At 36.5% G+C, this 15,511-nt stretch overlaps 1 protein-coding gene across 3 annotated transcripts in view; it reads right to left on the bottom strand.

Moving 5' to 3' along the window:
- Window positions 1-14,940, bottom strand: part of RNF123 (ring finger protein 123) — a 98,014-nt gene extending 83,074 nt beyond the window's left edge. For 2 of the 3 annotated variants that reach the window (XM_087887658.1, XM_087887656.1), the window contains exons 1-10: window positions 14,770-14,940; window positions 11,107-11,215; window positions 9,559-9,643; window positions 5,200-5,279; window positions 4,612-4,709; window positions 2,692-2,746; window positions 2,242-2,327; window positions 1,725-1,811; window positions 1,399-1,466; window positions 188-319 (exon numbers count right to left, since the gene is read on the bottom strand). In XM_087887658.1, coding sequence (XP_087743784.1) covers window positions 188-319; window positions 1,399-1,466; window positions 1,725-1,811; window positions 2,242-2,327; window positions 2,692-2,746; window positions 4,612-4,709; window positions 5,200-5,279; window positions 9,559-9,643; window positions 11,107-11,188 — 773 coding nt within the window. In that variant the 5' untranslated portion in view covers window positions 11,189-11,215; window positions 14,770-14,940. The other variant, XM_087887657.1, reaches the window with a different exon arrangement.
- Between the last annotated feature and the right edge of the window lie 571 nt (window positions 14,941-15,511).

Here is a 15,511-nt window from a genome sequence, read left to right on the forward strand (position 1 = left end):
TACTGAGTAACAAAAGTAAAATATGTTCAAGATGCACTAAGAAAGTATTTTTTCTAGGCATTATAACTGTAAGATTCAATGGATCACTGAAAAGCTAACAGGAATATGAATAAGGAAAAATAATAATTTTAGATATTGACATTTCTCAGGAAGAATTTTTCCACTGTTTGGTTAAAACTTTTTAAAAGGATATCGGAGTGGGCGGCTACCAAAGTTAAAGGCAACGGATTCCTTGAATGACAGACTGATGGCAGGGAAATAGGCCATGCCAGAGCCTCTTGAAATATTATCGAAAGCTGTCCCCAGAGACACACCATTCCTGAAGGGAGAAAAATTAAAGATTTTTTTTTTAGGGTTCATACAATTTAACATAAAGGATTTATATGGCAGTCAAAGAAAAATGCAGAAATATTTAAAGCCATGTAGCTTCTCCTCCCCCATTGGAAACAAATAATATAAAACAGAGTCTAAAGCCTAAGGGCAGAATTTGCTCACCCATTGTTATGACCCACACCTAGATTTTATCTGCAAAGGTAAAGAGCCCTAAGATTGTATTTGGTCTCAGAATGCCACTAAGTGATTCAGGCCTATGCTATTTTCTCTGCAGAAGCTTATGTGTCAGAAGAACAAGCCATTCTGTAACACTGGTCATAAAAGTAATCATTTGGCAAAACAGTCAGAATGATCCATTTAGACTATTACTAATTTTTAGTTTTTTCAGTATTAGCAAGTTGGGGGTTTTGCATTAAGGGAATCTATGTTATTTTTAGTTGCTGTATCAAGTATATCAGATTTCCTAAGAGCTGTACAGAGGCATATGTACATGTATTTAATGGAAGGAAGAACTATCATCAGATTATACTGCTAAAATTAGACCAAGTAACTAAATTTGCTTACTTTCTACTTCTTTTTTCTATTAAATCCATAAGATCATGGATCCAAAGCCTTGTCTTTCAATCTTGATTAACTTTTATAAAAAGTTTACTTTAGGCAATGTTTTTCCTATGGCAAAGTTTAAGAACAAAATGGATTTGTGCCTCTCAGCAAAGCTAAAGGCTCCTGTTTTGCATCTTAAAAACTGTCCCTGAAAACGAACATTCAGGCCAAAAAGTTTAGCTCACTAACTCAAATGACATCACCAGTCATGTCTCCTATATATCCAGAGGCCAAATAAAGCCATTTTTTTAAAAAAAAAGTATGATTCCCGATTACTAAATATTAGGTATCACTGCCCTTCACACATAGTATTCCAGTGAACATTCTGCTATATAGCTAGTTCTCTGTAGATTTTAAATGATACAATACTATAGATACAGTACATATAGAAGATGTGACGTTGAAATGTTGTTAGACTTCTGTATCAAGTGATACCCAGGAGATTTTGAACACAATACTTACAAACAGAAAGAAATGTTTCCCTCATCAAGGTTTATTAAACAGCTGACAATGTCTCCTGCTGCCCAAGACTGGAAGAAAAAAAGGGTTTTTCTGAAAACATGTAAACAGCATTCTCTCGAGGTTATTTTCAAATTTATCAAACATGTATGCCTCCTTGATTACATTATCTTTCTGTTTCATATCCCATTCCATAGCCCAATCTTCTTTTCTCTCCAGTCTAAGAAATATAATAAACTATAGCCTTCTGTTCTGCAATATGGAATGAAGACAGCTACATATTCAGACTCAACTGCTACTTTCCAAGTAAAATAATTAGGGACACTTACTTTCCCATAGTTAGTTGTAGTCACATTCCACTTGCGCACTCGATTCCCATCGTAAGCATATGAATCTGGTGTGTCCCCAACTCCTTCCTTTGTAAGAACCAAGAACAAACTTTAACTAAAATTATTTGGGTTACTATCCCATTTTGTATTCTCATACCATACAAGAGTTAAGATGTTTAAAATATGTTTTAGGCTTTAACTTAGTATTTCCCTTTTGTTTACAAGCATAAAATGTACAGAATTAGAGTAGAAAGGTTAGCTTAAGGCTGGAATATTGCATCACTTGTCATTAATGTTTTTTAAATATTTTGTTACAATGATGCTTCTCTTTCCATAAATTATTGTCAGTCTCATATGAAAAAATAGTAAGAAATACAAGAATTACAGATCTCAAAATTGGGTAAATGCCCACTCATAGATTTCTCAATACTGCCGAAGACTTTGAAATACAACAAGTGATTGTTTAATAATATTTAGAAAAAGTGGCAATACTGTGTATGCAATGCTGTAACATTACCTCTTGATTGAACCGACAATTGAGAGTGCACCAGCCAATCTGCATGAGACCTTGGGATGAAATCAGTACCTCATAGATCCATTTACCTAAAAGGGAATGTAAGTGACATGCAGCAAAGTTCCATTTACATGGTTTAGATTGCAATTACTTGTCAAGATTTACAAACACTTGAAAGAATTCTAAAGGTTCATCATCCAAAGGAATTCAAAAGGATAAATTCATTCTTTCTTTTCCAAAATCCCTTGCTTTTATAAGCATTATTTATTAGCTGTACAATAAAAATAATTACTTCATTGTCAAACATTTTTTGCAAAATAGCTAAGATATCTGTAACAAAAAAATTCAAGCCAGAGATTAATTGGAGAATAAATCCTCATTTTAATTTGTTTGCTACATCTGTCTTCCAACTTGAACCAGTATCTTTCTAAGGTTGCCCTACTTTAATCTTACCTTTATATACACAGGTAGTAGCTCTAATAGAACCAAAGTTACTATGCCCAATCACCTAATATAAGAAACAAAGAAAAGGGATTGTCACAAGGCTTTCATTGTACTTTATTTCAGGAGAAAGAAAGTTAAAGTATTGTGTTACTTCCAAAGATCCAAATCTCAAACTACTAGCTAGTGATAATGTGAGAAAGCTACTCCTGCAGATGACACATGTATTAGACTACAATCAAACCACATAGTTATATAAACAGGTTAAGAATCAGTGTAAACTAATAGCCTGAAAGCTCATCAGAAAGGATAATAAAATACACGTGCATGTAGATGGTTCAGATGTGATTCTAATAACCAACAGCAAAACCAAGAGTAATAAATGACCTTTATAAAGGAAGACTGATAACATCCTCTGTTTTCAGGGCAGCTTAGCTGACTGCCTGGATTGGTAATGTAAGTGGTACACGACTACATTGATTGATAGGCTCAGTAGAGAAGTGGATTTGCTTCTTCTTCCCCAACTAAGAGACTGAATCTAGTGAGCAACATGAGTGGCAAGAAAACTCTCAAATAAAACCTCCAAGTACATGAAAAAGATTATCAACAGCACACACAAACAGTAGAAACTAATGGGAAAGAGTAGTTTAAGTGGAGAGCAACAAAGAATATCTGCCTGTCTCCAGTTATTGTGACCACCCAAGCATTTAGACAGAGTAGGTGAGTTCCAGCTGCCTTCAATTAAATATTGTCATGCTGTGGGACTGGGAAAACATATATTCTCTGTCACATCCCCTGCCCATTGGAATAGCATCCCCACCAAGAGACAAATTGCTCCCACTCTCCAAGTGTTTCAGAACTCCTTTAAGACTAAGCTTTGCTCCCAGGCTGCCGGAGGTCCATGTGTTAATGGAGTCCCTGTTGCGTTTTTTACAATTATTATTATTTTGTCCAGGCAATTATGTTTGTATGTTTTTGACTGTGTTTTAATTATGTATTTGATATTTTGCAAATTGCCCAGAGTCTTTTTGGAGTTGTGGACTTAAGAAATCTAATTAATAATAATAATAAACTAAATAAATTACTTTATTTATTAAATTTATATACTACCAATCCACTATCCAAAGTGACTCTGGATAAATAAGCAAATCTAAACAAATAATAATGAAAACTCAATGAATATGAAGGCCAACAACTGCTAAAGAACTGGCAGCTATGATTTCACATTGTTGTGAATAATATGCAGTCAATACACAATTAAACAGGATACATGCAATGTAAATATTTCACCACCAGAAAAAAGCGCTCTATTTAATTGTCATGCCTTCGAACTTGTTAATCATGACTTTAGGATTATCTAAATTTAAATGAATATAATTTTTAAAATTAAATAATTATTACATAATATTTTATTTTTATTACTATAACTATGCTAAGGAAATGGAAAGGCAACATGCAAAGTAAATATTTTAGTAAAGGAATAACAGGGAATACCATAAAATAGATGGTAGATATGGAACATTTTCCAGAAGAAGAATACTGGAACCAATTGATTATACAGATTTATTTCAGCTGCCTTGTGTTTTTTTCCCTGCCAAATGGATTAGGCTTTTCGATCAGTGGTTGACAGCTACCTCTGCCAATTTATGTACCTAAGCCACAAGCATACTAAGGATATCACACCACTTGATTATATCTGCAGCAGGCAAAATTTTATGAATGTGAGATTTTAACAGTAATAGGGGGCAAAAAAAAAGAAAGAAGACTATTTTAAATTAGAATAGAAAACTACAATTATAGTTTTTTTGCTACATAGGATCTCAAATTACTGTTAACCCATATCAATGCTGACAAATAGTTTACCTATGAAAGGAAGAACAGAAAGTTTTTTCCTATATCTACAGGAATATTATCAAATTAAATCACACTTACTCCAAGTAGATCATCATCAACAAGCAGGAGCCCTTCAAAGCCACTAGTATGATCCAGCACTACAGTTGAAGGACCAAGTCTGCCATCTACAGTTTGATCTGAAACAAAATTGCAGAACGTATAATGAGAAAAGTGTGGAAATCAACAAGAAATCCAACAGGCGATATATATGTAATTTTCTGGCAGAAATGAATTTTAGGAAGGAAGTGTTATAGTTAATAAGCATATTTTAACATGCATTTTAATAGAAATAACAATAAATCTATCAGTGAAAGTTTTGCATTACTCAAAAAGGAATGCACAAGAGTGTGTCTTATACTCTGAAAAATACCGTACTTTTCCTCTTCAAGGGAAACATAGCATGTTGAAAAGGAAGAAGAATAGTACTCCAGTTTACCACAGATTATCTGAAACTTTCCTGCTGCTTTGCATTCAGCATATTCTGTACTAACTAGTGAAACATCCAGTTAATTCTTGTGACCCACATTTTGAGAAATGCTGCCATACAGGATTAAAAAAAGACAAGGTTCATTTTTCCTAAGATGCTATTCTATGTCACCTTAACATAGTAACCAAACAGATACCTACCTTGACCATCTTCTGAGCTGGCATTTTCTGTTAATAATTGCTCTATATGTTCTTGTAGATTTTGAAATGATAGGTGCTTCCTAGGAATAAAAAGAACTATTTTTAGGGGTCCTACATGACTTTCTATGAGAGCCAGTTTGGTGTAGTGGTTAAGGCATTAAGCCAGAAACTAGGAGACTGTGAGTTCTAGTCAGCCTCAGGCATGAAAGCCAGGTGGGTGATCTTGGGTCAGTCACGTTCTGGAGGTAGGAGAAAGGAGGCAATAGCAAATTACTTCTGAAAAACCTTGGCAACAAAATCACAGGGACATGCCTGAACAGAAGAAAAAATGACTTTCTGTGAAGAGATTTGTATAAATTATAGATCAGATTTCCTAAATTGTTTCAACATTTTCCTTGGCTAAGTAGCCGTGTAATAAAGCTACAGTCATGTAAAAAAGTAAATTCATCCTGTGTGAACGTTTTTTTTTTCTTTTTTAAGAAATGTGGGCATATCAATATTTTATTTTCAAAGAATATATAAAGAAAATTTAATTGAACAAAATATAAAAATTGTCTTTGAAAATCAATTATTTAACAAAAAATTAAATGAGATATGCCATTTCCTTCAATGCATAAAGTAAGGATATTCTTTGCTCTAATACCTGCTATTGCTCCCTATGGTAGAAACAACCTGACACTGACTGGGAAGTACTTTTTTCCCACTTCTCCATGCAAAATTTTTCTAGCTGTGGATATTTGGGGGAATTTTTGCATGTACAGCCCTTTTCAAATCATTCCACAGCATCTGGATAGGATTTTGATCCAGGCTTTGACTTGGCAATTCCAGAACTCTTAATTTCCTTGGTAGGTTAAGTGGAATACTTCAGGTCATTGTCACATTGAAAGATTCACTTTCAGTTCATCTTCACTCCTCTAACAAATGATCTTGCTTTATCCTAAACATCTTCTTGCACAATGAAGAATTTAGTATAATGGTAAACTGCCCAGATTATGATGCAGGAAAACAGCCCCAAACCATAACATTTCCACAACCATGCTTTACAACTGTTATTCAGGTCTTCTGTGAAATGTTATCTATGATTTTGGCCAAACATGTCTTCTGGTACTTTGATCAAATAACTCTATCTTTACCTCTACTGTCCAGAACACATTGTCCCAAAAATCCTGGTTTTTGCCTAGGTGCTTATAAGCAAACTTTAGACTTGCCCTGAATTTTGTACAATGTTATACATATTCAATATGCCAATGGCAAGATGATTTCCAACTTCCCATTGAACACATATAATAAGTGAAGCCCACTTAATTGTGACCTAGCAAGCTAAATGGAATCCATGAGTTACGTGATGTGCCACATCTCTCTAAAATAGTTTTGCACTTGGGAAAAAAAAATGTTTGCCAGAATATTTGTAGAATGATAGCAACTTGGTGGTGCAGCAGATTAAAGCACTGTTAAGTAACACCAGGTGCCTGCAATTACTGCAAGTTCAAATCTCACCAGGCTCAAGGTTGACTCAGCCTTTCATCCTTTCGAGGTAGGTAAAATGAGGACCCGGTTTGTGGGGGCAATAAGGTGACTTTGTATAAAAAAGAACACCGCTTGGGAGGCGCCAAAAGCCCTACGAAGCAGGTATATACAAAAGTATGAAGGCTATTGCTTAACGCATTGTAAGCCGCCCTGTGTCTCCGAAAAAGGGTGGCATATAAATCGAACCAATAAATAAAATAAACTGATAAGTTCATATGATAGGGGGTTGAGAAAATAAGGGTCTCAAATAGGTTGGAAATCATTTTTTTTTTAATTACTATAAGCCTATTTAATAATATTAAAAGTTTTATACAGCTTCAGTTTCAAAATAGTGGGAAATATGCTTCCAAAAAGCACCTTTGTTTCTATCCAAATTATCTCTATGATCTTAATAAACTGATCAAAGAAATTTGACACAGAAAATTCTCTAACTCCAAATAAAAAATATTAAAATGGAATGCTTAAAGAATAAACAGTCTGGGAAAGCTGCAGCAAAGCAACAAGAAACCACTCCAGTCCTCCTCCTGGTAACCTCCCCTGATCAAAAGTAAAATGGGATGAAAGTTATTTTTAACAACACTAGCAACTCAGTTGTGAGTTCAGTTGCTAAGTATAATTTGACCCTAACAGATCTTTAAATAAAAATGTACAACATGCATTTGTCCTAAGACATATTCACATGAAACTCTAGCAGCAGTAGTACTGGGCTGAACTTGCATGTACTATCTAGGGACAAAAATAAAAGGAATTATCATGTAATTATATTTGAATTTAACATATAAAATATGAAATGAAAAAGCTTTTCTTAAGGCCTTATGAACATCTTATTGGCCTCATGAGAAATCTATATATAGGTCAGGAAACCATAATACAGACAGAACATATTCAAACAGACTGGCTTCAGGTTGGTAAAGGAATGAAACAAGGCCATATTGTAAAGTTGTATTAAGGGGAAGAAGATGATAGCTTTATAACTATCAATAACAATATATATTATAACTAACAATAACAACATACACTACGCTGATGACGCTATCTGAAAGTTAATAAAATGCAACGGATCTGCAAACTTTAGTAATAAAAGGAGCTGAATTAAAAAATGGAATCAAGATTAAATATAAAGACCACTAAACTAATGACAACAGTTACAACAATCAACCAACCAACCAACCAACCTCAGAACTGACAATGCTCATAATGAAATGGGAGAATGTTTTTAGGGTCAACGATCAACAGTAGACAACAAGCAGTCAAGAAATATGCAGCAGAGCAGCACTTGGTAGAGCAGCCATGAAAACCTTGAAAAATATATTCAGATGCTGTGATTTGTCTATGCCTACAATACCTGTAACCCTGTAATAATTCAAAGGAGGACTCTAATGAAGCAAAATAGGAAAAGTATTGATATTTTTGAACTTTGGTGTTGGAGAAGGCTCCTGAGAATACAGAGGACAGCCTAGAAAACAAGCCAGTGGTTTATCAAAGAAATAAATCCAGAGTTCTTACACTCAAGGCACAAATGACCAGGTTCAAATTATTTTATTTTGGATAAAATTATTTTATTTTGGATACATTATGAAGACTCAGCTCAAATGCTGGGAACAGGTAGAAGAAAAAAGAAGAGACAACCAGTAGCCAAGTGGATGGACTCAATTAGAATGGTGATGAATTCACACTGAAAAACCTGAAACTGATTAATTTCACATCTTTATATGAAATTTAGTGGATGCTGATTTTCAGATTACAAATGTTATTACAAGTCTCAAGAACTATAAATATTTGCAGTTACTATTTAACATTTATAAAGCATGCACACTTTTCTGAGTGTTGCATAGATTTATTTTATTTATTTTATTTTATTAAATTTATATGCTGCCCTTCTCCCCAGGGGGACTCAGGGCGGTGGACAGCCAGAAATTAAAACACATATAGTACAAAAGTTAAGAAAAGACTAAAATAGATTAAATCAGCAGCATTACCAATTTAAAATCCCAAATCTACAAAATCAAAAATTTCCCCATTTAAACCCAAAAATCAATAAAATTAAAAGATTAAAAATCCCCATTAAAACCATTTAAGCTAGGCCGGCTTGTTGGAATAAATAAGTCTTCAGGGCCTTGGGAAAGTGCGGAGGTCCGGGATCAGTCGTATTTCAGGAGATAGCTCATTCCACAGGGCAGGTGCCCCCACAGAGAAGGCTCTCCCCCTGGGGGCCGCCAGCCGACATTGCTTGGCTGACGGCACCCTGAGAAGGCCTTCTCTGTGCGAGCGTATTGGCCGCTGGGAGGTTATTGGTAGCAGCAGGCAGTCTCGCAAGTATCCTGGCCCTATGCCATGGAGCGCTTTAAAGGTGAGAACCAACACCTTGAAGCGCACCCGGAAGACCACTGGGAGCCAGTGCAGCTCGCGCAGGAGAGGTGTTACGTGGGAGTGCCCTGTTGCTCCCATAATCACCCACGCGGCTGCATTCTGGACCAGTTGGAGCCTCCGGGTGCACCTCAAGGGGAGCCCCATGTAGAGAGCGTTACAGATATTAAAAGATACACAATTTAAGACATTATTGGCAATATGTAAATAACATACAACCAAATTTACAGATATATTAGGGTATTGTAGAAACTAAGAGGATTTTGTTGCCTCTCACACACCTTTTCAAAATGACGAGGAAGTCCTATACAAATATTATAACAAAAATACTTGTATATAGTATATACAACAGATTATAATCTGTTTTATATAATGTCAGCACTGAACTCTTTCTAAAGGTTTATTCATGAGTCAGATCCAAAGTGTATGATTTGTTTGGTATTTAATAAATTAAGAAGCTATTACCTGCATGCAGCAGAAGGTTGAGTTCCATCAGCACTGGGAAAAATACGATGAAGATAATCATTCAGGAGCTTGCTGTTCACTATTCCTATGACAAGTAACAAAATCCAAGTCAGATAATACCTCAAAGATACTAACTGTTACTTTTAAAGGTGTGACAAATACTTTCTAGTTGAATTTATTTCTTCTTTACAATTTAAAAGTATTTTAAGAGTATAATTATAAGAGTATAATACAGTATTCCTGCATGACTTCCAATTTCAGACAAACCAGGATAGAGCAGAATGATCTGCCTAACACTACCTGCTGCATCAAATAATCTCACATTCATTCAATAAGTCTTGCTCATAAATGTTTAAACCATTTCTAAGTAAAGGCTCACTTAATTAAAACTAGAGAGTCTTCTATATTTATGTGAATGAAGAATTAAGAAGCATATTTTCCTCCAGACTGAAAACAACTTCTATCTATGCTCTTTGACAAGAAATTTATTGATTGATTTTTGACATTTTTGTACCACCCATTGCCCTCGGTAACATCTTCCCTGTTTCCCTGAAAAGAAGACCCAACCGGAAAATAAGCCCTAGCATGATTTTTCAGGATGCTCATAATTTAAGCCCTACCCCAAAAATAAGCCCCAGTTAAGATTGCCAACCAGATGGAAACATTTAGTGACATATTTCTCCAAAAATAAGACCTAACTGGAAAATAAGCCCTAATGCATTTTTGGCACAAAAAATAATATAAGACCCAGTCTTATTTTTGGGAAAACATGGTTATTGTACTCCTAGATGGTACACAATAAAAAGTTAAAATGTAAAAACAGTATATAAAAAGTAAAAATTTAGAAAGTTTACAATTAAAAGGAGGCAAGGATTAAATCTGTTACAGATTAGTTAAGAAGGCAAAAGGAAGGCTCTCAGAGGACCAACCAGCCCCATGGCTGCATGCTCCTTTGAGCTGCCCACAAGAAGTTGCAGAGTTTATTTTAACTGCTTTGCAGAAGGACAGGAGAGTGGGGGGCCTGTCTCACCGGGGGGGGGGTCCAGAGGGCAGGGGCAAGGGCAGAGAAGGCTCTCTTCCTAGACTCCGCCAGTTGGAATTCTTTAACTGATAGGATTTGCAACATACCTTCCTTACCTGATGGGGTGGGACAAGTTGATATAAGGGGACAAAAACAGTTCAGTAGGTAGCCTGGCCCCATGCCACGTAGGGCTCTATAGGTCACAATCAAGTAATGTACCATTATATTTAATATCCAACTAATGAGACTGTATTTACACAACTTGGAAAGTAAGCTATATGAATCAATATGTTTTCTGAAACTTCCTGTTCTTAATGAGTAGTTAAAAAATAGATGTCTTTTTTGTACCTGATTACTTTTTCTGCAAGCTGGGATTTTTTTTCCTACTAAAGATTTACAATTTTAGCTGACCTTCAAAACAGATCTCAAATAAAATATGTATCTTGACCTTTATATAATTGACTTAGAACCAAGAGAAACCTACAACATAAGTAGCTTCTCCCCAGAATCCACAATATTGCTCCTACCTGCAACTTTGGACTTTTCAGACTCAGTGCTTAACCTGTAATTCTTCCGAGGAAATGCTGTGCCAGAACTTCTTGATGTCATAGTTCAGGACAGTATTAATGTCACTAACTTTGAAGATAAAATATGAAATAAATTAGAAATTGTAACATCTGTAGAAAAACTGCTATCAAAGATTTTAATGCTCCAAACAAAACTACTGAGAATAACATAAAGAAAAACATATTTTTACATTTTATTTTCAGTGTCATTTTTCAAATAACACTTTCTGGCATGCAGGAACACATGAAAATCCATTTCTAAGAATTTGCTATAAAAATGGGAAAAAAAACAAGTAGTATTTTTTAAAACAGTTTTGGAGCATCTAGACTGAAATAGAATTAATACTAAATAAGAATTGGTAGCTAGGATGGAAAAATAAACACATAACTTTTAAGTTATTTCATTTAATACAAATAGAACAGATTTAGTAAAAATGAAAATTTTTGTTGTTTTGTAAAACAACAAAAATTTAAATTTAAACATATAGTAGTAGCAAATACTATACAAGAAAACTGATTTAAATTAAATCTATTAAAATGATGAGAATAAAAAATTGGAAAAAAGCATATTCCAGAAAAAAATGAGAAGAATGTTCAAAGTATATATACATAATATTTATGTAAGTACAAAAAGTTTTTAGATAACCAAACAGCCACCAAGAGAAAAATGTGACTTATGTTTTTTATGGGAACTTGCTTTAATAGATATTCATTATTCTTCATTATTCAAAGTAATGCTTTTAATAGAATATGTAAGCAATAGATTATCCTCAGAGTTGTATTTGTTATATATCTAGATCCATTCTCAGTACAAACATATAACAATAAGTTTCAAGAATATTTGTCTCACAAATGTTTATGGATGCAAAGTCCCCATACAACATAGACTAATAACACTGTCTCACAATATGAAGCAAGTATATTTCAAGTTCCAAATACATCTCATTTAGACCATCATCACCTTTGTTTAAACTTACCCAACAGCAAAAGCAACTAACTTTTATCTTCATTTAGTAACAGACATAAGCATATACAGTAATTCAATATTGCCTTCACAACACAGCACAAAAAGTAACTTTGGCAACATTAATAAACAGTTAATATATATTCACATGCTGACTGAAGCATAATGTAAAAAACTAGGCTAAGATTGCAGTGCTGCTTTGAACTACACTACAAGGCAGAAGATTTTTATTATAGACCATATTTTACCCCCACAGTATATTCACAAGTACTAAACATTTCTACTAAACTTGTCCATATATCTTGGCTGGTGAAAATGTGAGCCTTTGACTCTGCCTTGAAATTTTTTTTGCAAAGTTTTTTGGAAGTGGTTTGCCCTTGACTCCCTCCTAGGACTATGAGAAAGAGAAAGAGGTCAAGGTCATGCAGTTGGCTTTATACTAGACTAGGACTAGGACTAGGACTAGGACTCAGAGTTTCCTACCAGTTTCTTACCTGATGCCTTAATTATTACACTATGAGACCTTAAATTAAACAAAGTTTCTGTAAATCTGTCTTGCTTGGTCATTCAAAACAATCTCTCCTCAAATCAGCATCTTTATAAGAAAATATTTAGTTAACAGGCTTCTAATAATCTCTTTATTGTGAACTTTGATAATAAATGCATATCTAGAAATAATCCTAATATCAGAGAATGCTAAAAAGAGAGACCAAGAAAGAAACAGACAGCAAGAAACAAAATACAGTTGCAGAGATGGCTCTAATTAATAAGGATTTATCTAACATTATTTTTTGTAAGTGTATTGCAGGAAGGAAGGCCTATCACTAAGAAGGCAGCCCCAATTCTGGTCACTTATCTTAGAGAAAGATACTAGACAGCTGAGAAAAAATGCAAATAAGATAGCTAAAATTACCAGGGAGTGGAGTAACTACATTAGTAAACACTGTAGTATTTGGCATTTTTAAAATTATTAAAACAAGCCAGACATTCATAAGATTATGCACTTTTCCTTAACAGTAGAATCCATGGTTTACTGTATTCATGATATAGTAGAATCCAGTTTCCTACAGTAAAAGCCTTGATTTGGATTCTGGACACATTAAAATTAGTATTTCTCACACAATACAGTTCAAGTAGGGTTATTGTTAGATAAAACAATGATCAAATTAGGATCATTATGAAAGATCTTAATGAAATTCATGAAGAAAATAACCACAGCTGAGAAACATACTGTGAATGTTCATTAGTGGGTGACAACTGCAAGAGAATTCTTCTCTCTCTCTCTTGTATCATGATGGGCTTTGCACTGGCATTTAGTTGATCAAAGCATGAAATAATACACCGTATAAGATAGGTTAGGTGTCTATTCAAGATGTTCTCACTATTCAGTTAAGACTTATTTCTGCCTATCAGCAGTTACATGAATAGCAACTCAAATGGAATAATGTGAATAAATTATTTTTTACAAAATTTAATCCCAAATTTAACTTCTGGCTTAAACTGTGTTAGACGTTTACTACCAAAATAAATGTAAACTAGGGGAAAGAAGCCATACTTAAATTGGTTTGCCTTAACAGCTGAAAATCCACCAGAGAATTCTCTCCCTTTATCAATTCAAATTACATTTAGCCTTGGCACATGGAAATGGGAGCCAAAATCACAGCTATAGTTTGGAAGTATTACTGCAATCAACCTGCATAATATTGCAATAATTTTGGTTTCCAAATAATGTGGAAGGTTGCAAGTATAGGATTATGTTTATTTTGGGATTTCCACTGGAAAACAAGAAAAAAAAATCAGCTTGCATTGAAACACCTGCCACAGCCGATGACCTTTTGCCCGATTTCACAGTTGCCCCTTCTACTACTGGGAGGTTTGTTGTCCTCCAAACTCCTGGGGCTTGGTGCTCAATCTCATCCATACCTATTATTGGTAAGGAACCCCCCTTGAAATAGACAGTGCTTACTTTGAGATCAAGCCTTAAAATCAATTTAGGATTAAGGTGCAACGTCTGAGCAGATGACTTCCCACTAAATTCGGTGGGCATTAAAACCCAACGAAGTTCATACGCTTCGAGATCACACAGAAAAGCTTCTTTTCCACGGAAGGGCGGTCCACAAGATACTTAAAATCTTTCGGTTCTTCCCACGCTACTCTGGGAAGGTGACACAAACGAGGCGCGTTTTTCACACGAGAGTCGGGTCTCCCGGGTGGCCGCTCGCACGCCAGGAACTGAAGGAAGCAAAGGCGCAAAGGTAGACAATCACCAGGCTGGAGATTGTGGGGCAGAAGAGGAGGAGGAGGAAGAGCCTTCGCCTGCAACTCTTCCCCCGAAAAAGGCCTCCCTCGGCCGGCTTCACGCCAAGGGCAGGACCGGTGCAGCAGGCAGCCTCGCCTCGGACTGCCCACCGGGAGCCTCCCTGCCGCGCGGCTGGCTTCCCACCGAGCACCCGAAGCGCCCCACCGCCTTCCCCGCGCGTGGCTGGCAAGCCGGGCTGGCTTCTCCCTCTTTAAAGGCGAGCGGGAGAGCAGGGCAGAGGCGCGCCGCTCTCTGCCTCCCCAGCTGACTCGCCACCCGGGCCTAGTCGCAGCCCGCGAGCCGCGTCTCGACGGCAGCCGCCCCTCCGCACCCGGAGCCGAGCACCGCAGCTACTACTCACCGCCGCCTCCACCGCACGCCTGGCTCCCTCGCCAAGCCCCGCCGGCAGCGGTTCCTCACAACATCCGCCCTGCTACGGAGCGCCAGCTGGGACACACCAAGCGGCGGCACAACCGCAGTGGCTGGGCGGGTGGATTCCCTCGTTCTACTGGCAGCGCCGCCCTCGAGAGCCAGCTTGATCTCCCGCGAGCAAGCAGCAGCGCCCTGCACACCGCGGCCGGCTCTGACCCTTGTCCCTTGCCTCCTCGGGGACAAACCCGGGCTTCTCTGCAGCTCGCTAGCAGAACAGACGATGCTCTCGCTCCCCCCAAAATGCTTGGCTTTCACCTCTCATGCGGTAGCCCGGTCATTCGAGACGCATTACCTGAGCACGTAAAAAAGGATCCCGCCTAAGGTTTGGAGTAATCCGGGCGATCGCCGGACAGCAGCACAATGTCATAATTATCCATCAGAGTTTTGCCATCAGGGTAAGAAAAGTAAGTCGTCCCCCCCCAAAAATATATATATTCTAACCTTCCAGAGTTCAACATAAATGATCACCTATGAATTTTTGTTACTTAAAGAAGAAAAGTAAATCTCAGTGGCTGGTTCACAAATTGTACTTCATGAGCCAACCAAGTGAAAAATAAAACTTTTAATCTAAATCATTAGCCCTCTCCACACTTGTCTTTTGTTTTGTACTGGCTAAATGAAAACAGGCTTAGTATGTTGTATGAACCTAAATAACCATGGTCTGAATGATG

Source organism: Pantherophis guttatus, chromosome 2 (assembly GCF_059756535.1).
Source record: "Pantherophis guttatus breed Tessera chromosome 2, ASM5975653v1, whole genome shotgun sequence".
Classification (NCBI taxonomy): domain Eukaryota; kingdom Metazoa; phylum Chordata; class Lepidosauria; order Squamata; family Colubridae; genus Pantherophis; species Pantherophis guttatus.